This window comes from Alternaria rosae (assembly GCF_020736505.1).
Source record: "Alternaria rosae strain MPI-PUGE-AT-0040 chromosome Unknown BKA58scaffold_2, whole genome shotgun sequence".
Classification (NCBI taxonomy): Eukaryota; Fungi; Ascomycota; class Dothideomycetes; order Pleosporales; family Pleosporaceae; genus Alternaria; species Alternaria rosae.
In genome coordinates, this window is record NW_025763571.1 from 1,046,444 (window position 1) to 1,071,282 (window position 24,839).

The 24,839-nt window shown below is 53.0% G+C and overlaps 8 protein-coding genes across 8 annotated transcripts; 3 read left to right on the top strand and 5 right to left on the bottom strand.

The window, feature by feature from the left end:
• Window positions 1-854: 854 nt before the first annotated feature.
• On the bottom strand, window positions 855-1,847 carry BKA58DRAFT_435594 (uncharacterized protein; the record flags this gene model as incomplete). The annotated part of the gene is made up of 1 exon (XM_046173353.1): window positions 855-1,847. The coding sequence occupies one exon, from the start codon at window positions 1,845-1,847 to the stop codon at window positions 855-857; it is 993 nt and encodes a 330-aa protein (XP_046028703.1).
• Window positions 1,848-3,840: 1,993 nt separating this feature from the next.
• On the bottom strand, window positions 3,841-5,658 carry BKA58DRAFT_309180 (uncharacterized protein; the record flags this gene model as incomplete). Its single annotated transcript, XM_046167226.1, has 3 exons — window positions 3,841-5,362; window positions 5,421-5,551; window positions 5,599-5,658. The coding sequence occupies 3 exons, from the start codon at window positions 5,656-5,658 to the stop codon at window positions 3,841-3,843; spliced, it is 1,713 nt and encodes a 570-aa protein (XP_046028704.1).
• A 177-nt stretch (window positions 5,659-5,835) lies between these two features.
• Window positions 5,836-7,179, bottom strand: BKA58DRAFT_376107 (6-phosphogluconolactonase). Its single transcript, XM_046169485.1, has one exon. The coding sequence runs from the start codon at window positions 6,749-6,751 to the stop codon at window positions 5,963-5,965; it is 789 nt and encodes a 262-aa protein (XP_046028705.1). The 5' UTR covers window positions 6,752-7,179; the 3' UTR covers window positions 5,836-5,962.
• A 2,510-nt stretch (window positions 7,180-9,689) lies between these two features.
• Window positions 9,690-10,145, top strand: BKA58DRAFT_397979 (uncharacterized protein; the record flags this gene model as incomplete). Its single annotated transcript, XM_046171457.1, has 1 exon — window positions 9,690-10,145. The coding sequence occupies one exon, from the start codon at window positions 9,690-9,692 to the stop codon at window positions 10,143-10,145; it is 456 nt and encodes a 151-aa protein (XP_046028706.1).
• A 3,218-nt stretch (window positions 10,146-13,363) lies between these two features.
• BKA58DRAFT_353680 (uncharacterized protein) lies at window positions 13,364-16,663 on the bottom strand. Its single transcript, XM_046168602.1, has 2 exons — window positions 15,815-16,663; window positions 13,364-15,764 (listed from the first exon to the last, which is right to left on the bottom strand). The coding sequence occupies exons 1-2, from the start codon at window positions 16,211-16,213 to the stop codon at window positions 13,854-13,856; spliced, it is 2,310 nt and encodes a 769-aa protein (XP_046028707.1). The 5' UTR covers window positions 16,214-16,663; the 3' UTR covers window positions 13,364-13,853.
• A 1,319-nt stretch (window positions 16,664-17,982) lies between these two features.
• On the top strand, window positions 17,983-19,406 carry BKA58DRAFT_376114 (uncharacterized protein). Its single transcript, XM_046169486.1, has one exon. The coding sequence runs from the start codon at window positions 18,216-18,218 to the stop codon at window positions 19,380-19,382; it is 1,167 nt and encodes a 388-aa protein (XP_046028708.1). The 5' UTR covers window positions 17,983-18,215; the 3' UTR covers window positions 19,383-19,406.
• Window positions 19,407-19,530: 124 nt separating this feature from the next.
• Window positions 19,531-20,711, top strand: BKA58DRAFT_376115 (uncharacterized protein). The gene is made up of 2 exons (XM_046169487.1): window positions 19,531-19,716; window positions 19,769-20,711. Exons 1-2 carry the CDS (start codon window positions 19,703-19,705, stop codon window positions 20,550-20,552), a joined length of 798 nt encoding a protein of 265 aa, XP_046028709.1. The 5' UTR covers window positions 19,531-19,702; the 3' UTR covers window positions 20,553-20,711.
• Window positions 20,654-23,733, bottom strand: BKA58DRAFT_84714 (negative regulator of differentiation 1). Its single transcript, XM_046176026.1, has one exon. The coding sequence runs from the start codon at window positions 23,528-23,530 to the stop codon at window positions 21,059-21,061; it is 2,472 nt and encodes an 823-aa protein (XP_046028710.1). The 5' UTR covers window positions 23,531-23,733; the 3' UTR covers window positions 20,654-21,058.
• Between the last annotated feature and the right edge of the window lie 1,106 nt (window positions 23,734-24,839).

Below are 24,839 nucleotides of genomic sequence, written 5' to 3' on the forward strand. Positions count from 1 at the left end.
CACTAATCCACACCACTAGCCTTCTGTCGAAGAAGAAACGGCCGAGTCCAATGACAGGAAGATTCCCATAAGCTATTACACGCTCGACTAGCCATCGAAATTAATGCATGCTCTTCAGAACAACCAAAGGCATTACGATGTGGTGGCGATAATCGTCAGCACGAAACGGTCAATACGGGCTTCCACATTATTACGAGACCCAGCTGACCCTTGAACCTTGGCCCTGTACGAATGCAAGCAAACGGACTAATCCAATCTATCAATCAGCATCTCGGCCTTCTTTGCCCTCCTCACCATCCCAGCATGCATAGCGCCATCCAATAACGCCAAGCATGTGTACCAAGGGCGATGGCGAGGCAACGAAGCAATGCGTGGCATACAGTTGTAGGAGTAATCAGGCTTAATAAAGATGGGGTGACAATAAATACAGTCTTGTCCAGTTATCGGTCAGCGTACGAATTGAGCCAGAGACCGGAACATCACCAGAGAAACACAACAAACTCATGGCGCGTTCATTAAATCATCTGTGTTGGTACGTATCGCTGAGAAAGCTGGAGGAATTAGGTGTAACTGGGACTAGTGAGGGTGTATGTTCTCCTTACACAAAATGATGTAGGTAATTCAGCACCTTTTCAATCTTCTATTGCACTTGAAACACGTACTTCTACATGAGCATCCACATTTCGGTCCTACACGATACACTACGATAGGGTATAGATAGCAGAGTAACATAAAAATCTCGTGATCCGTCCCTTAGGCCTAAGTTCCTTCCAACACGAAACCCTAGCAAGATTGCGACGCTGTTAGTGGATAAAACTTTTGTGGGGACAGTGTTTTGTACTGCGCAAAGCATGTCATCTTTGACCATCTTCTATTCCGATTGAAGTCTCGCCCATCTTCCCACTGGACTCGAGTATTTGCCGTGCTGCTGTCTGGATAGAGAGACTTTCGCACCGCATAGTTTGCACCGCCGCTTCAAGTGTCTGGGTTCTCGAGCGAAGACGACTGATTTCAGCACGGAGGACGGTGATAGTCTCTCTCTGGGAGGAGAGCGAAGTGCTGGTACTGTGTGTAAAATCGACGGACGATGGATCTGGAGTGATGCCAGGTTGTTGTTTCGTGTCTGATATCGATACCGACGTCTCAGTTCCAGCTACCATGGCTTCTTCCAGTAAACGTATCCGTTGCTCAAGCCCGACTTTCTCAGCTTCCCATGTCCTCTTTTCTTCAGTGCTTTGTGCCTGGAGCCGGTTTGCCATGTCCATGATTTGCATGTATTGTGCTCCATTAGCGACAAGCTGCCGCCGAGCCTCATCCCTACTCTGCTGTAGCTCTTCTATTTGACCTTCCATTGTGGAAACTTGTGCTGACAGCCTGTCCTTCTCATCCATGAGGTTGTTCATCTCTCCGTCGTTGATTTCGAGTTTCCTTTCGAGCGTGGCGCATGTGGTCTTTTGTCTTTCGAGGCTCTGGAGCAGAGTACCGTATTCGCGCTGCAGGGTACGTAATTCCGAAGTTCTGAAGCTGATCTGCTGTTGGAGCTCCTGTAAGCTCGCACCTGGTCCCGAGGTTTGCGACATCGCTGGTGGTGGTATTGACGGTAGGCTTTGAGAGCTGTGAAAGTTGAATGAAGAGGGTGAAGGTAGGATGATCGAGTGTCGGGGTTGTTGAGCCCGTATTGGGGCGTTCATCGACTCGAAAGATGGCGTTGTGTCCCGTGAAGAGTTGCCTGCGAATGATGCGGATTTGGGTCGACTGAAGTTGCCATGAACACGGGGACTTGAATACTGCCCCTGTGGAGGCGACCGATCCTCGCCGTCATCTGAGTAGTCTTGAGTTCTTCTCATCTTGGAAGTTTTGTGAAATGGCGACGAGGACCTTGGGCGACGCGACGAGCCTTGCTTCATGTGCCCTTGCAACCGAAAATCATGCTCATGCAGCAAACGAAGCACCCATAACAATAGCTCTTCACTGCTAGCAATATTTTGTACATGCGGCTATCTGAGCGTATGAGAGTTGTTTCCGAGCATGGCGAGGCCAGGTGCTAATCGAGCGCGAATAGGGGGAGATAGAGCAACTCACTGTATTGACTAGATTATGCTTTGTACGCGTCAACCTTCTATCTCTATTGGTCCACACTTCCAAGCCCGTGGCAACTTTGCGCATTGATAAACGCGAGCTGCAAAATACTTGGCCCTGGTAGCTCGGCAAGCATAAGTAACCATCCCTACTGCGTGCGCCAGCTCAGGCCCTAGACCCGGATGCATGACCAGAACGCTATGCAGGAGACAAGCCCGCCCAGTACTACGGCAACATATTGGCGGATCTTGTGTAATGAAGTCAGCTATGGTAGCCATTTTGGAAGGTGCGAATCAGCACTCCAATAAGATGGAAGCATCATGCGCCGGCTACATGTCGGGCAACGCGCTCCCGCTTAACGCGCTGGTATACACAAACATGGAAAAGCTTCCACATCTGTACCGCACGATTGAGCTACGATTCAATGCATACGTTGAAAAATATGGAAGAGAAACTGAGACTTGGGTCTTTGTAGGTATATACAGTCATGCCACTGTTTGCAGCGACGGCAGCTGCGGTGTAGGATCCGAAATGATAGGTCTTGCTGAGATGATTTGGAATGAACCAGGGCACAGTAGAAAACCTTTGTTCGTCCGGGATGTAACCGCCGTGAGTATAGTAGCCGGCTCGTGGCGGGAACGAGGATGATGACGCTGATTGATGAAGGCTGTGACAGTCGGGCCGGGGCGCTTGGACCGCACTTCAAAGGTGTTGGTATCTTCCTGTGGTCGTTCCCTGTCCGTACGACACTCCACAGGTGGGATTTGAACCTAGAAACCGGATACAGAAGTTGGCCTTCACCACCAGAACTGGTGGGATGCCTGAGGAACAGCGTCGACATGAGCTCTTTCGGAATATGAATCCGACTGTAAGAAATTTGATATCATGACATGTAATAGCTGAAGTGTAAGAGCGCTATGGGAGCCGCGTGTGAGTGCCGTACAGTCGGAGTTTTGCTTAAAGGTCGGAGCTCGTGTTCGGTGGTATGGCTTCTAATAAAGGAACGTCCAGACAACTAGGCGTAATGCATACGGTGCATCCGGTGGGTCTTTCATAGGGGCCGTTACAGAGAGGCCGAAGGTCCGCACTGTAGTATGCAAATACGTGCGAATCGCTCCCTAGGTCGTACCGAAGTCAGTCAGCGCCATTGCTGCACTCAATCATACCTGCACTTGGTAGCGAGGACAAGCGAGAGCCAAGTTGTAGGCCAAGATGCCAGTGAAAGAGCTCTTGTCAACGCCATAGTCACGAGAGACGCGGTTCGATGCAGTACTTTGAAGGATCTCACCGGGGCCGACACGCCGGTTCGCGCGAATAAAGTATCAGGGAATCTTGAGGAAGTGCTTGCCGGACGCATCCACAGCCAACGACAGGAGGAGCCTGTGGAAGGATGACGGCTGAGTAAGACGGAAAGATGGTTATCGGTAATGATGAGCGGTAAATCATCCGAGACTAGTGTCGTCAGTCAGCACGGAATCTCTGAAGCTCTCTGTTACAACATCTGCCGAATCTAGACTGAAGACAGGTCTTGTGTCCTGGCCGGCATGCGTTTGCGGTAACACGAGGCACCGTATTGAGCTGCAAGAAATAGAAATGGGACAGGGTAATCGCAACTATCCCGAATGTGGAACTCGTCGCACATGTGCTACAAGCGCCATGGAAGGAAAGCTTCTGTATTACCACAATAGTTTCATAATCTCTTCCCATCCTGTCATCACCGACGCCGTACCTCTGAGTCTTTTTCCATCAGGTTTCACCTTTTCACATGCGCCAAGCTGCACTCTGCCCATCAGTGTCCACCCACTGTGTCCCGACATCCCGGGCAATCAGTCGAAGACGATCCTCAACCCATTCTTTCTCGCGTGACACCACTTCAGTTTCAATCTTCTGCATCGTCTGCAGCTCATCCAAGATGCCGTGTAGAATGGCTTTACATGCTTCGACTATACATGCAATGCCTGATCCGGGTGTTGGCAAAGCCAGCCTGTCCAGGTCGCGGGCAAACGCTGTTAACTTCCTGGTCAACGCAGCATTTTCGGCTTTCCACGAATCCCCAAGGCCTTCAACTGTCCCAAGAGCCGCCTTGGCTCCATCGGGACCTTGTCGGGCGGACCGAATATCCCGGACCCAGAACGACCAATGCTCAAAATCTTTCACCAGACGCTGCAGTCGACCACCCGATTCGACCAGCGACGGCAGTTCGTGCAGGGGCTCCGAAAGAACCTGGATGTACTCAACCAGGCCCGCAGATGAGCCGCCAGCACTCCACTCCAGCAAGGATTGCAGATTCATCTGTTCCTGAACTGTACGTTCGCTCTCTAACATGACTTGATAAAGGCTAGCAACCTCTTCAAATTTCGTGTGCATCTTGCGCTTCGCACTGATTTCCCAGCATCTATAAGTCTCCGCTGACGATTGATGTAGAAGATGAAGTTGGAGCAGTTCTGATTGCAAACTGATCGCCTCTGGAGAAAGCGATTGCAACACTGTTTGAGGTGCAGGGTTGATAAATGTGGCAGTTGGAGCTTTCCCAACCTTACGTGGTGTGAAGTGCTGTTGAAGCGTGCTGAAAGCTGGTCGATTAGCCTTCTTCGACTCTTCTGACACAACGTCTTTACGTTTTGACTGAGCACCAACGGGCTCTTCGGCCCTGCGCACCGTACGAGTGCTCGGCAGGCCACTGGATGCCTCTGGCCTGGCTTTCGTACTAGCAGAGCGACTGAGCCCTGCATTCCGTATCGATGTCTGTGTTGGGCCAGATAAGGTATCGCCAGATGTGTTGTTATTCCTTGAGGTACGCGTTGGTGCTAACAAAAGAGACTTTGGCCGCTCGGAGATCGTGTTCGATCTAGCAACATCACGTCTAGGGGCTGATATGGTACTGGTCGACTGGGTCCTGGAATGACCAGGAGGGCCTGAAGCCTGAGCTGACTGCGACGTAGCAACCGGCTTCCGTAAAGACTGCGATCGGGCAAGCCCTCGTACTTGAGACTCTGCAGGCTTGCTGACTGAAGCCGGAGGCAGCATCGTCCGGGGAGCACTTGTCTTTTCAGCGCTTTCCGTGCGCTGAGATGATGGAGTGCCTGTCTGATATGTGGATCTTGGTCGAAGTCGCCCTGGTACTGCACCCGGAACCTGAACGGATTGCGTTGGTGATATTGTGTCTGGCTGATCTTGCGCCCCGTTCAAGTCATCCCCCGCATCTTCCGATCCAGCGTCTCTATCAGGTACTTCAGGTAATATACTTGAGCGGGTGTTGTATCTATGCTGGCCAGGCTGGGGACTAGATAAGAGAATGATTAGTCTAAGCCAGATCCCTCACACACCCAGGTCTTACCCACAGTAAGCTGCGACGGTTCTCCGAATCGCCCTGGAATGACTGTAATCTACTAGAGGAAGGGCGCGCAATGCCACTTGTGCCCTGCCTTGCTGTTTCCTTGTTGTCACTGGTCGGCGCGACTGGTGCAGCGTTCTGGAACCTGTTAGACATTGTCTGTTGTAGGACGAGGCATGACTTACCCGAGCTCGTGCGGGCACATGGCCGATTCTGCCTATCTGTGAGCGCGGCTTTGAGTTCATCTTTGATGCAGGTCGCGGCGCTATCGTGAACGTGTTGATAGCTCGGCTTGATGTTGCCGGGCATGCACAAACACACAAAACACCGGTTGTTGACATCCAATGAGCGCGGGCCACAGCGCTAACACCACATATGGCTAGAACCCTAGCTATGGCAAGAGCATGTCCAGTAACAAAGAATGGAATGGGAATATCGTCAGAGTTCGTTATCTATTGTATCTAAGCCGAGTGAGCGACCAATGCATACTTCGTGAAATGGCGCGTACGTCCATCCCATACGAAAGCACAGCTAATCCGTTCCCTGTTCTCACAGGCTACCACGGCGCGCTGGGAAAGAAACACCCTCGATAGCAGCGTAATCAACAAACCAGCTAACGCGGTCTCCGCCCTTGTGGTTCACCAAACCACACGGCAGCTGCTGACCCTCGTCAGAATCAAAGATTTGGCGCATGATATCCTTCTTTCCTCCACCAGTCGCGACGAAGGCGATCTTGAGTCCATGTTGCGCGACGGGAAGGGAGATGGTGATGCGCTTCGGGGGAGGCTTGGGAGAGTCGGAGATGGAGAGTACCCATGCTTCGGTTTCGCGCAAAAGCTCAGAACCGGGGAACAAACTGCAGGTGTGTCCGTCCGGTCCACAGCCAAGCAGAAGCAGGTCGAAGAGTGGCAACTTTACGCTGTCGCGTGCGGCAAACACACTGACGAGCGTCTTCTCGTACTGGTCGGCCAGCTCTTGTACGTCATCGAGGTACTTGACGTCGATTGGGTAGACCTTGGGTGTGCCTAGCTCAGACGGTATCTTGTCAAGAAGCTCCTCCTTGACCAGTCGGTGATTGCTGTCTTCGTGATCGAGAGGCACCGCGCGTTCGTCGGCATAGAATATCTCCCACTTGTCGAATTGCACCTTTCCTTCGCCATTGGTCTCCTTGAGAAGCGCTTGGGCAAGCGTCTTGGGCAGGGAGCCGCCAGAAACGGCGACGCGGAAAACTTGGTGGCGCTCGAGCGCAGCGTTTTGGGCGTCGAGCACGTAGGTGCGCAGGCTCGGGGCGAGCTCGGCAGCGCTCTGGAAAGCGTATAGATTCGGAGGCTTGCCCATGGTGTTGATGTGTGTGTAGAGTTGGTGTGTTGAAGTTTGTCGGCGCGCGATGGAGGGGTTCAGACAGGTGGGGCACCTAGCTATGTGCCGTTGTTTCGTTCGACAGCGGCGGGTCGGTGACGATTGCCACGATAGTGACGTGAGCAGCGTTTGCGCAACGGTACGACGATCGTGAAAAAACGGAGCAGAACAAGGCGAAAAAAATGGCGGTAATGGGTGCCTATGGTGTCACCTCATGGACGATCGGGCCTCGATACCGACGTGCATTTTGAGCCAATCGTGCAGCTATCATTTCGCTCGGCCTTGGTCGGTTTTGCGTCGTGATTGAAAAGCAGACAACAGGGCATGGTGCCATAGGGAATATGACTAGAAGAAGGATCAATATCCACAGGAGTTATGTATTCTCGCACATTGCACATGACCGTCGCCGTTGGACTGGCCAATGACGCGCTGTCTGGACCATCAAGAAAACATCACAAGCTAGCCCGCATTGGACTTTATCACGTGCATTGCTTCATTCCAAGGTTGCAGCGCTGCGTCAATTCCAAGACTGTCTTACCCCACGATGTTGACGATGTATCTAGCCCCCATCTAGACCAGTTGAGGATGCAAGATCGAATGTTCTAGCATCGGTTATCTGATCCTTACGCTCTAGGCTCATGGCTGGTTCACGCTCGAAGGGACCTACGAATCAGAGAAAACTGGATTTCTTGAGATGTGTCTAGCACATTCCTGAAGACCTCCGCAGGATCTTGGTATCAAGATATTTAGTGTGTACCCACACGTTTCTTCTTAGGCATAGTGCACACAAAACCGAGCTTGCTCGCATGAAGCCTATTTCTCAGTATCTAACATGTACAAAGCCACCACAAGGTGCTGGCGCTGCACCTGGTTTCTCGCATGATTATGGTTCGGTATCAAACGCGGGCGATACAAATTGAGCAGATCCACAGTACTAGGTACTCTTCGAAGTCGCAGCTCAGCCACTGGTGACGAACGGAACCACGGCCACATGTGAAGTTCTCTATTCAAATCTGTAGATCGCCCACGGTCTTACCTTCAGAGAAGCTTGATTTGTGCGTCTTCAAGGGGCAATATACATTTGTCACAGGAAAGCAGAACAAGGTAAGCTGAATTGGGATCCTAGAAGCTGTCGCGCATCGCCACGCGAACAAGACTCGAAAGGTTATGTTGCCTTGTCTGCCCGACTTGGTGCATGCCATCTCTTCACTGGAGGTATTGAACTGGACTGGTTCCATACGTGGCCCTGCTTGATATGGTACACGTCGCGAACTCCGTTGGGTTTCCGAGCCGTACTATGTTGACTGGAAGCTCCGGAAGGATCCTCAGCTGACTATGTTGGCGGCGAAGCTCCGGGTCGTATCACTGGCTGAGACCATGCAGAGCCACGGTATTGCAGGACCGGACAAAGCGCAGAGAGACCACGTTGCTTTTGGAGGATCAAGCTCCACCAAGTTTGGCGGTCTCGATCTAGCAAAAGAAACGACTCCATTTGCCCCTCTACCTCTTTGGCCTGCGATCGAAGTGGCGACTATCCAGTCATGGGGTGCAACGAGTCTTAGGGCGACGATTGTTTGGGCGCCGTTCAGCTATGGCCAAAGGGTCTAGACCGTTGCCCACCATGACTTTGTCTGCAACAGGGCAATGCAGGGCTGGTACCTGTGTAGAATGTAGTGGAATGTAGCAGATCCGGCTCGCGCAGCTGTTTTGTTTACCGCAGGCTATTGCTGTTACCTGGGTCGATCATCGTGCCACACTGTATGCAGGTGCCCATTCGCATTCTGGGGTGGTGGAGATTTCCGAATACAACGTAAGCGCTTGTAGACGGAGCCAATCGCGCAGCGGCGTGATTGTAGGGTGTTGAAACAGAGGACGTATATGTCTGGCGACTATTCATCTGTTGAGCATGTTATTCGTGTGAAGATTGGTAGTTGTGAAGGTTGTGGCAGGGAGGAAGTGGTATAGGCGAGACAGGTGTAGTAGAGTTTGCAACAGCAATGTTTCATTATCGGCGACGCAGGGCTTTGAAAGCATGTATTAGGTTGCGTGGTTCCCCCAGGCTCAAGGAGGGTTCATGGCCATGATCTAGACCGCCAGCCAGCGGTACGGCCCGCTTTGACATCGACGATGGGCAGCAACAGGCTGCGAGGGTTGCGGTCGCAATGTCCGCAGTCAAGAGCTACTTTCGATGGATTATTGCAGGAACTGCCGCATTGGGGTGGTTGTAGATGAGGCGATGGGGCTGGCGTTGTGATGGTACCTGGATGGACAGTAGAGGACGGGTGGTTCTGGCGCCCGGACTGCGGATTGCGGACTGCGGACTGCGGAGGACGCGGAGGGCTCTGGGAACCACGGACGGCGGTGGTACCAGTACGCAGCACAGCCTCAGGTATAGGCACAAACACAGTCAGCACCGGCGACGAGGCCGCCGCGACGCGTACGCAACACGGGCGATGGCACGAGTGATCTCATCCAGAGACAAATGCGAGCGGGACAGAAAAGGCCATGTCGCAGAGACGCAGCCCCATCGAGCGATGGCCGTCGTGGGCGATGGAATTGCAGCGTGATCTCGATGGACGGGCGTCGCTATGCTGTGGGCGGGCAGGATTGGCCGTGTGCGGGGGGCTTCGAGCAGCCACGATCGAGACCGAGCCGGCCGATCGGCGCGGGCGCGTCTCAGCCTGGCTGTGGCCTAGCAAGGACTTCGGACCCAGCGTCTTGGATGGTTGCCAGACGTGTTCCACAGCCCAGCCACGCGCCAATCAGCCCGCCGCACCGTCCGCTCAGCACACGGCCTGCGACTGGCCGATCTGCCATCGCTCGATGGCCGTACGAGCATATAGGCGACCGCGATCCCACGTACTCAGCGTGATTCACACCCGCCGTCGTCCTACTCCAAACACATACAAGCCAGACCATGAGCGCAGATCACCTAACTCCCGACTCGTTCCCCACTGCTCCCTCCTGCTACTTCAGCATCGTGCCCGCCGTCCACTTCTCCCAGGAAACTCCCTCGCACAGCCCCGTCTCCGACTACCAGCCCTACACACCCTCAGACCCGACCAACCCGCTGCTTGCCTTCCGCCCAGCGCCGCCTCTCTACATGACGAGCCCCTCAGACGCCTCGCGTCTCCTGCAGCTGCAAACACAGGCTGCCCACCGCCCGGCCCCCGAGCCCATCCAGCAACAGCGCACCTCGAGCACCTCCTCCAGCAGCTCCAACAGTTCCACGTCGAGCATGGGCATGGGTTCGCCGTCTACGCTCTCCTGCTGCCGCTGCCGCCGCGAGTGCCTGGCGAACATGTACCAGATCGGCACCAACCGCTACTACTGCAGCCACTGCGCACGGATGACTGGCTACAGTGCTGGCTGAAACCCACTCCAGCATCCAACACGCTCTACACCCCATCGCCTAGTCCATATCTCGACTACCGGCTACCATTATCGTCTCATTACTACTGCACGCATACACAGACATCCGCTGTCAACCCACGCCACGTGAGCCGTTTTGCTTTCCAGCCCCGGCCGTGGAGCTCTGCACGAGCGAGCAACATGCACCGCACATTGGCCTCTGGGCCAGTCGGTAGCGCACTTTGGCCTTGTCTGGATTCACCCGTGTCCTGAGGACATTGGGCAGTTATTGGTGTGGTCCACCGCACCACGAGTTGGAAATCATGGAGCTGGTCTTCACGTTATTACGCTGCAACAGCTGGCCTGCAGGAGCATTTGACCATGTGATACCCATTTGTACAATACATCAGTCGCGCACTTCGCCGACCCATAAATTCAATTTTTCCAACCATGCCATTTCCAATATTGCATCGTGATGGTTTATTTGCCGCTTCAATATTCCCCGTCCCCCTATTCCATTTGCAGTGCAGCGCCGTGTCGGCCAAGGTCCATTAATACACAGCAAAATGCGATCCGACGATCTTCGGAAAACAAAAAACCCCCGTGTGCACAGAATCCGTTCCCCGCTAGTCCCGCAACTAACTTAGCGTGAACTGCCAATCTGAACTTGACCTGTTGGGCACGAGAAGTGCCCTGTGACTGCTATCTCGAAAAACCAACATCCGACGCGGATCACGTTAACCACGCCGAACGCACATCCTCGCGCGTGGTGCCATCACCCAAACAACGTCTCAAGTCAAACATAGCTTGGGGAATGTTTCCCTGGTTACCTCGGTCCTCCGCGGACACGCTCCCCCGCTGTCATCCAGGCGTGTGGATTACTTACTCATGCATGGGATTTTACATTTCGACCGGATATTCATAGGATCTACTGTTCTCCTCTTTTTCCACGAAAGCGCTATGCTGTTTCAAGCAGGGGAGTCGAAGGGGGCGGGATGACATCGCTCGATGGCGTGCGCCAGGCACGATGCAGGGCACGCTGATCTCGACGGCTTTTATTGTGGGTATCGGTTTGTTGAAAATGCGATAGCTGGTCGATGCCACGCCAGACGCGTGATGCGCGGAGAGTTTGCATGAACCGTGTACAGTGTTTGACTTTTTCTCAACTGCTCGCCTTGATGGTGCCGTTGCAGATTAATCGAGAAAAGAGAATACATTGGGGGTCACGGAGTCATAGTTTGGGGATCGAAGATGGTGACCGCGCAAGCAAAAGTACCGTTTGACTCCGTACAACGGATCAAGGACCGATATCTACTGTTGGCTGAGATGGCTCTGAGGCTTGCTGAACCAAGGTTCCTGGGCTGTTTGACATGTGCGTGGCTCGGTGATCACTTAGGTTCAGTGATAAGGTTCCTTATCCGTATCAGCTCATCACCGATTGCAACCGCAGAGAGCTGTCCCGGCTGGGGGGAAAAAGCTACTCGGACATCCACCGTCATCCGCGCATGTCCAACGACGCATATCATCATAGTAAACACATTGCGTGCTCCACAAAACGCCGTTTCGCTCTGCCAATCCCGCTATACTCGCCGCGGGCGTAACCATCTATTCCCAAGGAACAACCATTAGGTCACACTCCCCGTATTTCCGCCTTCAACGCCACCCCGGCCTTTGCTTCTACTAGCGTCAGCCTTAGCTTGACACAACGCCTGCCACCTGCACATCGACGATGTCAAGCCCACATCGAAGATCTCCCGTGCGCAATGGGCTTTGCAAGCTTTCTCCCGTACACCGTGCACTCTCCTCCCAGGCCCTTGGTCGTTAAACGTGCGACCCGCGTGCATGTATTGCCTGTCAGGTTTTCTGTGGAACCGCAATCGGATCAACATGACATGAGCGATGGTCAACGTAAACATTTGAGTAGATCATATGCGCGGGTAGATTACCCGCATGTGCTTTTCTGGAACATCGACGATGACGTGCAAATTACTAAGGCCCGCGGCCCCGCTCGAAAGGGCATCGAACGATGCAAAAGCCAACCGCCGGCATGGAGCTACCCGACACATGCCAAAATGCACACGGAGAAAAACTGACTTCGCTATAACCGTTGCGCGATGAAGCCTCGCAGAGAACCTGCTTTTTGGCCTAATCGTTGCGTCTAGACCCTTCCTACCCCGGTGGCCGAAAAGACGTAGGCTCCTCCGTACTGCGCTATATAGCAGGCTACTCATGCGTTGTTACGTGCGATCGGGTTGACACCTGAGGATCACCTTATCTGGCTAGCAATACTAACCACGTTCCTACGGAGAGGCAGAGCAAACACCGGAGAAACGGCAGAGCCGTTGCATCTGCTCGATGCCGTGCCGCAGGTCGCGATATCAGGAAGCTCATGTGTAATAGGGGAGATAAACCCCTACCACACCCCGCTGACACCCAGCCCCGGCCCCCGAGAAAAACACACGATGTGGCTTTGTGGTGTAGGAGTAGTCAGATCGATCGATTGCGTCAATGTGGCTTGCAATGCCGACATCCAGCACCCCACGCTAGTGGTTTTCTCCTTCTGCCGCTTTTTGTAACACCGGAGGTAAAAGCACACGTGCGTTCCCTCTGCTGCATCGGAGAAAATCGCTGGAGATCGTACTACGCAAAATTTCGGATGTTTTTTCTTCTTCATCTGCTCTATGCGCTGATAACAGAAGCAACGGTAAAAGTAAGACTAGAAGCATGACTTCCACAGGCACCACATTCTAAACATAGCGAAGGTGTAGCCATGACGACCAACGAACTGTAGGGTCGTCGTTCTCAAAAGCAGTATACGCCTATCGACGGCAGCTTAATTGTTCTTGCGGATAGCTTTTTTCCCGACGCATTGTCCCCAACGTTCCGCTTTCGGAGAGGTCAATTATTGGACCTGGCGTTGAGGCACCGCGGAGCCCTCAGTATCTTGCTTCAGAGTTTCTGTATATTCTGCGCCGATGAACCCAGTTGGGAGCATCGATATGGTTACTCTCCAGAGACAGCTATCGCCTTGGTAGTTGCCTTGTCCAGTTGCAAGGTATCGAACCGGTCCGCATTTCCGTTCATGCTCGTGAGGTCATGTTCAACGAGATACAGGGCGGGAATGAGTGTTCAGACGACACTAAAACTGACCGTCTTGGTGGATCCTTGGACAGTCAAGCGACTGTGTTCAAAGGTAAGCTTCCAGATGATGAAAGTTGGCCTCTGTTCAGCTTCGTAGCAACCATTGGACGGTAGGTCAGAATCGATCCCAACACTGCAATCGTCCCCATCGTATGACTAGATGCGTCACTCGATACATCCACCTCAAAGCAACCCAAAATGAACTTTCAATGGCAAGCGCGTGACGCCACTGAAGCGAAACCATCACATGGCTGAGTAAAGGTTTGGCATGGCAGGCCGGAAGCAGTATGTAGTTGCCTGTGCCATCACCTTTCCGGTCCATGTTAGTCCCAGTTCTTTCACCATCTCAAAAGGCTACTGACTTGAGTAACCTTCGTAGTTTTAGCATATTCACACTGAAATATCAAAGTGAAACAAGTTCCGCATGCTTCGACTCAAGCAAGACAATTGTTCTCAACGCACAGGTAGCATTGCATGTGCTATTACAACATATGTCACAGGTCCAAAATTTGGTGCATGAAGACTACGATATTCATTTCGTCTCTAGATGCATGATTGCCCTCATTCTATCATGTCGACAAGCCGTAATTTACGGCCACATCATGCCATTGCCATCGAAGTTCATGCCGGTCAGATCAGTCCTGACATCAAGCGGGTAATCAGCCGCCTTGAGGTCCCTCCTCCAAGACTGCATCCTCTTGCTGTGCGCCCTCTCGGATACGCTCAGCTCACGCTTCGCCATGCGGGATGTTGAGTAACCACCGAGGTCTCCGGCAATGCAGTGGCTAACACCGCCCCAGGTTGAATCAGCAACAGCCTTCCAAATAGCAGTTACATCGACAGTCATAGCCTTGGTGTACAGAATACGGCAGTCCGCGGGCTCGTAGACGAACTGGAGAGGGGTGTCGGTCTCGTCTCCATCGCGAATACCATCGCGGAAGTTGACGTTGATCGCATTGTTGGAAGCGCGGATAAAGGGTGTGTCATCGTAGTACTCGCCTAGTTCCGTCTTGTTGAGCTGAGCGCCTTCTTCAGGCGTAGATAGATCATCGACGGTGTATTGGGCCAGAGATTGTATGTAGGTCCACGGGAAATTGTTTGTTCCTTTTACACCCCCCACGGCTTGCGTAATACCCTCGCGAGGGCGGCCTCCCAGTGAGATGTACTTGACACCAGCACGCTGACGCATGAGCTCAGAAAAGATAGTGCAAGTTGACGCGCAGTATCCATCGGTAACGACGACGATGTCCTCAGCGGCAAAAGGAGCCTGGGTGTAGTTGGAAAGTGGGCCATAGCCGTGAATGTAGATACCACCAGAGTTGAGTGGGGTCAGTACGTCGCTGAGGTTCCACCGGAAGAGGTTGGTAAAGTTGTCGCCCTTCTGCTCGAGGCCAGGGCCAAACTTGTCCTGCCAGCTCTCGAAGTTCTCGCTGTTGACATCGAGATCAGATCGGTAGTTGAAGACCGAGGACACAACACTGTTGACCAGATCCTCCAGTGTTTCGTTCTTGCTGTCAAGCACACGCGGTACACCCGCGGCGGCTTCAGAAAACTTTCGGTTCAAGATCTCTGTAGATTCGAAGGCGCGATAGCGGTCAGCAGCCGCGTGGTCAATGTCTTGCGGAAATAGGAGCTTGTACAGATCGTAGCCGAGCAAGATGGTACCTCCGCCATTGGCTGAAACGTCAACGACGAGCTTCTTCTTTCCAGCAGACTTGGCTTGGGCAAGGAACTTGGCGGCAGTATCTTGGAACGCTTCCTGTGCGTCAATTCCGACGAAAGATGGCACGGAAAGTACGGCAACATCTGAGTAGTCACCCTCGAGGAAGTAACCACCAATCAAGTTGTGTGCTTCACGAAGGACTGGAGGCGGGTATCCCGGCGCGGGGATTGTGGGAACAGGTGTAGCAGAGGTAGTGGCTGAGGGTGTAGGAGTTGCCGAGGTAGAGTTGGAAGCTGTGGTTTGGCTTCCAGGCTGGTTGCCAGTGAACCAGAGCTTGTAGAGGCTCTCTCCGTCGGTAATGCCCTCGAAGGGGATCAGAACCTTGGCAAAGTTGTCGTACGTACGGCTGGTACCGTTTTCAAACGTAAGCTCGGTGGTAGGACCAGGGTAAATCCAGCGACCGCGGCCAGATCCCGCAAAGGTTCCGATACCAGATCCAACTGGGCCGAGAGACACAGTTGCGAGCTCGTAGAAGACATTGTTGTACAACGCGTCTCGGTCCTGGAGGGAACCGTACTGAGCCCAGTTCTCCAGGAAGTCCTTGGCGTCCTCGCCATCGATGTGGGTAATAGGCGAAGGCGTGAAGGTAGCGTTACCGAAAGACTCGGCCAGGACATCAGCATAGACATAAGGCCGGGGAAGCTCCTTTCCGTCGCTCGAAACGGATACCAGTGGTACAGGACGGGCGAAGTTGAAGACCGTGCCGACAACATCGGGGACGTACACAAAGTGACCGTCATGGGTGCTTTGCAAGAGGGTGTAGAGCTCGAAACCGAACTATTCTGAATCAGTTCATACTCTTCATAATGAGGAGGGAGATGACTTACTTCGTACTCGTTCTTGTACTCCCCTGCGTTGACCTTCTCCCTGATCTCCTCGAGCTCGCCCCAGATATCAACCGCTGGCTGCACTTTCTCGGCGTATTCAGCTGGAGGGTCCTTCAGCCAGACGGTGTTACTCTGCCATTTAAAGTATGGAACCACACCGTCTACCAGGGCGAGAGCAGCGCTCTGGTTGAATGGGACGGAGTTGATGCAGTCCCATGCGAGTTCAGCAGGTACAATTGCGGTACCTGCAGTAACATTCTTGCCTACAATCGCAGTGCCGACTTGTGCGCAGGGACTTGTCGCGTTGTAGTGCCGCGTATGAATGTGAGGTGCAACAGGCGACGATAGCGCGACTGAGGCTAGCGAGAGACCCGCGACGGCATTGAAGAGGGAAGCCATACTTTCAACCCAGACAACACGACAAGAACTGGAGGCAAAGATCTCAGGTTCACCGTACTCTCGCTGCAGTCGCACGAACTCCACCACTTTATAGCTGCACAGCTTGTACCGCGGACCAGGTAGTGAACTTGCGTGTTCCCGAGAAAGAAGACATCATAGCTGCAGGCGCTACCCTGTACTTGTCATTGCTAGACCCATGTAGAACAAGGCAAACGACGGTCGGGCGAATAGGCGAGGCGGATATGATAGGGAACTAGATTAAGAGTAATGGGGCACCATGCATGCACGTATGCTCGAAGAGGAAGGCCGTGGTGTGCTTGGTACTCTGAGCGATTGACGATCGTATCCTGAACGGCATTGGGGGTTCAGGGCAATACAGGGTCGCTTTGATGGTAGAGTGCCCACATTTGTGGATGCATCTCGGCGCAATGGTAGTGAAGCGCTTGTTTCTTACACTACCAGGTAAGAGATTGGACAGTCGGCCGCTGTAACACTGACCGCGAAGCTTCGTGGAGTTGTCGAAGCTTCACAAGCCTCAGGCGCTAGCCGGTCTTTCTACGCTAGAATAGGCAGGCGCGAAGTGCGCGGTGCCGATGCGTCCTATCGAGCATTCGAGCATTAATCCCCGCTCTTGCGATATCAACTTCCGAAAGCGTATTGGGTCTACGGAAATCATGACGCACGACGGAGCTGCAGTACTTTCGTGTGGCTAGTGCTATGCAGTGCCAGTCTTCAGTACATGGGGGGCGTGAGGTGCATTGGAGGCTGAACCGAGGGACTGGTAATTACTCCGCAAGATACAAAAACACGAGATTGCTGACAGGATCATCCCGTTAAATTTCCGAACACTGACAGCTGTTAGATGTTAGACCATACAGCCCTACAAAAAGTTAAGCTCGTCGCCCTATCATCCGAAAGCTTGCATGCCAATAGATATAGCTTGCATCGCTGCACTTAGCAGACGGCTTGCGCGTTGGTGTTGAGATGTGTTGAAGGAGATGCGCGTTTGAGAGCCCTGGACTCCAAGTTCAATGCGTTGATGTGTGCGACTGGCACAGATGAGTAATCTGCTCGAGACACAATGAGACACGAGATGCAGCCGAATGCATTCATACTCTCGATCCACATCCATGTTCTTGCTATCCCTGGGAACCGGACACCGCGAGCTACGTATCATCTAGGATCGACTACGTTTCCGTACCAGCTTTGACCGAACTCAGCAGAAGCCTTGTAGATCTTCTAGATCACCAAGGCCAGTTCATATGATCAAAGGGCGATCACGGACAGATCAATGTAGACATCGAATCCTGCCAATTCATTGTAGCATCCAAAGCCTGGAATGAAACGACTTTACAGCGAATTTTGGAAAGATGCCAATCTTTTCGTGGCGTCCTCGCTATTACGAGCATCTTTTGATCAGTAAATAGAAAATAACCAGAGCGGTGGACCGAAATGCATCGCAATATGTCAATCATTAGTTTATCAAAACCATCCATGGCATTGCGCAATATATAAAGACCCAAGGTATTTATGGCATTAACAAGGCGGTGCACTGGTTGTTCAACAGGTAAGCTGCTTGACATTCACCCTATATTTGGTAGAAGACCTTATTCCTGGACAAAACCTGCATGTAGGATTGAGCGAGAATAAGTTCCTCAGCAGAAGCATTGCCTGAGTGCATTTCTACTGCTATCGTGTCTTTATCTGTACATCGGCGTCTAGTAGAAGCCACGATAGAGACTTTATCATCGATGACAAACTTTCAATTTTCACTTCAACGCCCGGCATTTTCTTAAGAATACCTTCGCATTACCTGCGTCAAAATGTATGGACTGGCGACTTATGTGGTGAACCACATCCCACACGATGATGTGTGAAATATGCGCAGTCGCACTGTGTGCGAGCGGTGTCACTTCATCCTCAAAAGGCTGGAGATCCGTTATTAAATTGAATCATTCCTCGCCATACATCACTGTACAACACAGTTGAACAACACCGCACTATGGATCAAGCCTCCGTCAATATGAACCACCCTCCAGCACAGTCGCGCAAGCAGTATTTTTTTAGCCACGCCAAGCCGTCGCGCCCTTCAGATGATCCGGAATGTCCCATCTGCAGAGATGCCTGGAGTCCCGATACTCATACCGTCATTCGGACGATATGCGGCCACGTCTTCCATGGGTCGTGTCTGGATCGGTGGCTGCATGACGAAGCCTTCCCGAACACATGCCCAATCTGTCGTGCAGTCTGTTCTCTCCAGCCCCCGGCACAGGAAACCGTGGTTCAATTCGTAGGCCCTAGTATTGACGACGAATTTGATCCGGAGCTTGGGGTTGACTCGAGTTATGTAATCAAGACTGTCTTTGATCTCATGGGTACAACGATTGAAGGTATGCTTGGACCGCTTACAGGAACCGAAGATATCCGCAGGCAGTTTGGTATTGACCTCGAAGACTCCAATGATCCCTTGCGGTTCCTTCGGGCTATGAGCAACGTCGTCTCTGCAGGTGTGTCACTGGGTCGATTTCCACCAAATCTTCAGGAAGGCTGGATGCCCACACTGAGGCCCTACCTCGGAGACTGGCAGACTATTAAGTTTCTGCTAGCGTCACTTTTCATCTCTGCGCAGTGGCGACTGATGACCCCATTGCAGTGGGCCAGCGTACTGGCCGAACGAAATCGGATTGGGCGTGCTGCGTCTGGCTCGGCGGACTTTGGACCATTCAGGGACTCTTGGGTAGAGTACATCAACGACCGTTACAATGCGGAGTACGGAATCTTGATTGACGCCTACTTTCCAGGCGCCGGCATTACATGCTGGAAGGAGACTAATACAACTGGCCAAATAGTCAACGAAGATAGGCTGGACTTGACGATGTTCGACAGCACTATGACAACCAACATCAACGTTCCGGGTACAGACTTCAGTCCGGGGCCTCTACTATACTTCCAGGGCAACTCACTCTGGGTTTCGGAACGAGTGATGGGTAACATTGTAGAGTTGAGCATCGACAGGACCTCGCGTACCGTATATATGCGTAGCTCCGCAAATCGCGAGTTCAGGGTAGAATTCTGTCAGGATGGGATACAGGAAGACGCTTGTTTGCCACCAGCTACGACAGACATGAGAAAGCGCCGTGGAGGTCTTTTTCCCTTTAGGTTCTGTTGACAAGCTTGTAGAAACAAGGCGAGCGGATTCAGGGTATGTTGTCACTAGTGGTATGAGAAAGAGCTGTTGTCGCTGACGCGCTAAAAGTTGCCCCACCCGCGTGGGAGCTTCCCAGGTTGCGTCGCGTCACTCATCGCATCTTCACTTCAGATTTTGGCACCCTTGGTCACGAACACGGCTATGTGCGCTCTTCCTTGCAGATTTTCTGCCACTCACTCATAGAGTCTACACAAAAATGCGATAGTCTAAACCCGACGGATCCACCCATTTCTACCTTACGTATAGCGGATTTATCTCTGACACACTGCAACATAGACAAGATGAAATATAGCGGGTAATCCTTCACCTTTCATACATCTGATGTTCGCACAGAATTAATATTGTAGGCTATATTTCGTCTCCAACCCCTCCACTACCATCGACGCCTCTCTCGCTATCGTCAACACCCTCATCCAAGGCATCGAGACCAGCTTCCAAAGCACCACACGACAGCAAACACCATGGTCGCTATCATACCGCGCATTTCGCGATACCATACCTCCGGGTTACCAGGCACCTGCGGGTGCAGACGGTAAACCAGAGCCATACGCACATTCATACCAGCACCTCCTCCACCTTTCGAGCCTCTCGCCGAACCGCACATATGTCTTTGCACAACCGCTAGCGCAACAAGAGACTATGACGTCGATACCGTTGCGACAACAAGACGCACATGCCTCAGTACTGCGATATCAGTGTTCCGCTCTGTGGACGCCGAGACACATACTCGCTGTGCGAGAGGGGGCATCGTATAGCGGGGGCCTCTGTTCAATACAAATCGGCGAGCTACGAGCGACTCGTGAAGGACCGCAGTCAGGCGCTATCTCATCACCCGGCGTCGTGGTCTGCATTAGCACAACGTTGGGCGCTGAGGACACGGATGGCAACATGAACTCAGGCTATGGCACAATGGAGAATGGTACAGCGATGGAAGTCGATGAAGAGGAAGTCGACATTGAGTATGCGCAGGCGGTGGTGCGCGACTGCTGGAGTAGGATCAAAGATGGGCGCGATCTGGGTCGGTCAGAGATCAGGGAAGTGATGATGGCTTCAAATACAACGAGCAAGAAGGGCCAGGAGCAGGAGGCAACGGTGCGCATGTGGTGCGATGCTCTGCGCATGCGTGGTTGAGCGAATGTTTGCATGACATCATTTATCATCAGATACCCAATGTGAGAGCTTGAGATGGATACGTGGCAACAGGTGTGACGCGACACGCACTAATATAGCGTAGCATGCAAGCGGATCATGATAGTTTTACAGTTTGATTGACTATATGCCAGGCCTACCCTGCCTAGACACTCATACGACCGTCTAGTCTCATTGCCTCCTACCAAGTCCCTAGGTATCCCTACAGGTATCTAAACTACAGCAACGTAAAAGGGCAAAGAAGTAAGAAAAGAAAGCGAAGGTGTTAAGATCAAGTATTAAGGCAACATCTTGCGCACATTCAGATTACAACACATAGTTGAAGATCGATCCCCAAAGCTTGATGAGCTCGCGCCATAACCCTAGACCAGACATATGCAAAAGGAAATTTCTGGGAAGGCGAAAGAAGGGAGTAGTAGTAATAACCAGCCAGTAGATGAAGAGTAAGTATCGCACAATGAAGAAGATACACGACATCCAGGTTAGGCTTACTGCGCACCAACCTCTTCTTCTGCCCAGCCAGGGAGACCACCGTCACCCTGGATGGCAAGACCGTAACCGCCGTTGCCGCTGCCGAAGCCACCGATACCGGAGCTTAGACTACCGAAAGAGCCCTGCTGAGGTGCTTGGGTTTGCTGCATGGAGTGGTTGAAGGGGCCCTGAGTGAAAGCGGGCAGGCTCACAGCGCGAGAGTGTTGACCACGCGAGTTGAGGTTCGAGGGCGCGAGGAGGCCACCAACGGTAGTAGCACCAGAGCCACCAGCTGACGTACCGTTAATCAGACTGAAGCTCGATGTGCTTTGATGGGAGCTATGAGAGTGGTGCGGTTGAGGAGTGTTCAGGTCGGCGCTGTAGAAAGCAGCTTGCGGCGACTGGAAAGATTGCTGCTGGTTTTGCTGCTGCTGCTGCTGCTGTTGTTGTTGCATGCTGGCCTCAACCTGTTGTTGCTGCTGCTGCTGTTGCTGAGCTTGTAGGTACATCATGAGAGGGTTGTTGTTGCCGGAGTTCATGATGTTACCTGAAGCCGGTGCTTGAACGGAAGGGAATTGTCCGTTAGTGCTTTGGCCAGAGCCTGGTGCGCCAGAGCCAGTCGGCGAGACTGAAGCACCAGCACGGTTGGGATGCAGTCCGTTGATAGGCGATGGTGACTGGAGACCATCGCTACCGGCTTGCTGGGCCTGGGCCTGCTGGCTGTTCATCTGACGAGGAGGGTTACCGCATCGGTCCTTTCCGAAGTTGACCTTGAATCGCTTGTATTCGTCACGGCCACGGATCGCTTCAATTGCCTTGATGGCATTGGCAATGTTGGTGAAGTTGACGAATGCACAGCTTTTCTCGCGCAGGGTGTTGACCAGCTCGATCTCGCCGTACTCCGAGAAATCCTGCCTCAAGCGATCTTCGGTCCAGGACTCATCTAGGTTACCGATGTAGACGTTACGCGAGGCACCACCACTGACAGCAAGGGCGATCGCAGGCGGGAGAGCACCAGAGTGCTTACCCCATCCGATCTTCAAACGACGGTTGTGGATCATAAGTCCCTGGAGATTGCTAAGAGCGTAGAAGGAGGCAGCCGATGTGGGGTCGATGAAAGTAACGAAGCAAATGTGCTTATCCGGGATATACCTGATGTGATGAAGAAGACCACCGCGCACAACATTGCAGATCTCCTCAATGGTGGTTTCGGGATGAATGTTACCTAGATAAACTGTTCGGTTACCCAAGTTGTTCACACCACCAGCAGAGGTCGCGACCGCGGCGGCAGCGACAGATTGCTGAGCAAGAGCATTGGAGATCATGTCGCGATCCGCACCATTCAGAACATGAGCGTAGCCAGGCGCGATACCCAGGTACTGCGCGGCGTTCTGCTGCTGGGTCTTCGAAACGTAAGCGCACCGATCCTTGCCGTAGTATACGCGCCTAGGCGCTTGCCACTTTGGCTCCTGGGGAAGCTGAGACACAGCCTTGATGGCATTTCCGATGGACAAAAAATGAACAAAACCAATGGCCTTTTCCCGGACGATCTTGACGGTATCGATGGGACCAAATTTGCTTAGGTCTTCGCGGAGTTCGTCCTCAGAAACATCTTCGGACAAGTTACCCAGGTAGACGTTGCGAGAGGCGCCCGATTGCTGCACAGCCAAGGCCACAGATGTGGGAACCTGCGACGGCTTTCCCCATCCAATCTTGATGTCCTGACCCCTGATTGACAGTTTCTTCAAAATGGCGTCAGAGTGGAAGTGGGTGGCGGAGCTGCTGTCCAGGAAGGAGATGAATGCGCAGTTCTTGTCTGGCAGAAGCCTGACGGACTCGATTTGACCACTGCGTACATGGCCGAGTATCTCCTCCGCAGAAGTCTCAGGAGGGATGTTGCCCAAATATACAGTCCTGCTAGTTCCGGACACAAGACCGGGAGCAATCGGCATTGAGGAGCCGAGTCCACCGAGACCCTGCGCGCCGTAACCAGGGAAACCTCCAGTAGGTGACTGGGGTCCACCAAAAAAGCCACTGGTGGGAGAAACCATATTCTGGTACAGCTGCGGCGAAAGAGGCTGTTGCAAGGGGCTTCCCATCTGATTGGACTGGTGGTTCTGTTGCTGAGACTGATTCTGGCCAGCAAACTGTGCAAAGTTCTGAAACTGCGGGGAAGCGAAGGCCGAGGGCGAGCCTGGCTGGAAGGGGCTACCGAGGAGCAACTGCGAAGGGAGCAGAGGGGTGAAGTTCATGTCGAAACCAGTTCCTGGAGTTTGCAAATCGTTGCCGTTCTGGTTACCAGGGTTGAGTCTGCCGGTATTGATGGACATGTTGTTCGCCCTCTCCGGGTGTCGGTCGCCATAGCCGGGCTGGTTCGTAGCGAAGGCGCCGTGAGAGAAGCCGTGGTGACCGCCGTTCATCTGCCTGTGGAAGCTCGACTGTAGACGGGGACCGCTGGGGGCGTTCGGGGCGCCGTCGTGTTGCTGCATACCGAGGAGGTGCGGAGGCAGACTGAAGCTGTCCCGCGCGTTTTGAGATAGAACCGCCGTGGTGAAGGTGTATTATTGCGTCCGGGACTCGTTGGACCGGACGGCGAAATATGTATGGCAGAAGGTGAAGTTGCAACCGGTTGCAGAGAGGTCGCCGGGCTTGCGAAGATGCTGCTGTATTACAAGATGTAGAGCGTTCTAGGGGACATTAGCTTCAGGGCAGGGAAGACGCATTGGAGAAGACGTACTTCCAAAAGCACAATGGCAACGAGTCGTTTGCAGGTCTAACAATACAAGACACGCTCACAACGCAGGCAATCGGAGCCTAAAGGATGCAGGCACAGAGGTCCAGAAGAGTACTGTCGCAGGCTTGCACAGTGGACGCAGCGGAGGCGCAATTAAATGCCGTGGGCCAGAGTTGCCAAAGAACAAACTCGCTTGGCTTGTTTGAGGATGCGTGCACCAAAAGAGCGAACAATAAAAATGAAGTGCAAAGAAGCAAGCTTTGCCGGGAGCCTCGATGCGGGGAGAAGAGGAGATAATGAACGAAGGGGATCGAAGAAGAGGGATGCGACCTGAAGTCGGAGCGGAGGAGAGAAGAAAGAGGTCGGTGAGAAATGCTAACTAGCAGGGCACATTAGGAGGCAGCCGCAAATGAGGCAGCCCAAAGCGGACGACTAGCGCACCGCCCATTTTAAACGCGCAGGCCACGTCTGAATCGTGCAAACCACCGTCGCCACGAACCGCTGCCCTGCAGTTCTCTGGCCCCGTAGACGCCTGTGCTAGGCGGCGTGGTATTTCGTGCAGCGACGCGCCCCCGTGCCTGGCGTACATGGTCTTGTGCTACCAACGGCGCAGCTCGGTATCCTCCAGCAGATGCGGCCAACGGGTAATTGCAGATATGCACACTTCCGTCCCTGACTAGACGAGCCGCCTGATAGTGCTGCTCTTAAGACGGGTCCCTTTTTTCGTTTGTCACGCGAACACGAAAGGGTCCAGATCGTATTGCGGCGGCTCCAGTTCCAGGCGTAAGGATAGCCCTTAGTGCCAGCCTGCCCATCGCCTCGTCTCAGCAAGCCGTACTGAGCGTTTCCGTCTGGTCTGGCTCCGGGGTATACTACTGCGAACGTTCGCCATGTGTGGAACAAACACGGAGCGCTCCGTCTTCGGGGTATCAGATGTCAAACGCCATCATGCGAAACCTCCACGTGTGTCATGCTTACCCCTGAGGGTTTGCTGACTTCTAGAATGACGTTTGCGTATGCTGTTCTTTCCAAGGTTGACCGTGTTCGGTAGATACGCAGACCAC

Coding starts and splice junctions, on each gene's coding strand:
- BKA58DRAFT_376107 (XM_046169485.1), bottom strand. CDS start 6,751: ATGGGCAAGCCTCCGAATCTATACGCTTTCCAGAGCGCTGCCGAGCTC.
- BKA58DRAFT_353680 (XM_046168602.1), bottom strand. CDS start 16,213: ATGGCTTCCCTCTTCAATGCCGTCGCGGGTCTCTCGCTAGCCTCAGTC. Junction 15,765..15,814: donor AGTACAAGAACGAGTACGAA/GTAAGTCATCTC, acceptor GATTCAGAATAG/TTCGGTTTCGAGCTCTACAC.
- BKA58DRAFT_376114 (XM_046169486.1), top strand. CDS start 18,216: ATGGATCAAGCCTCCGTCAATATGAACCACCCTCCAGCACAGTCGCGC.
- BKA58DRAFT_84714 (XM_046176026.1), bottom strand. CDS start 23,530: ATGCAGCAACACGACGGCGCCCCGAACGCCCCCAGCGGTCCCCGTCTA.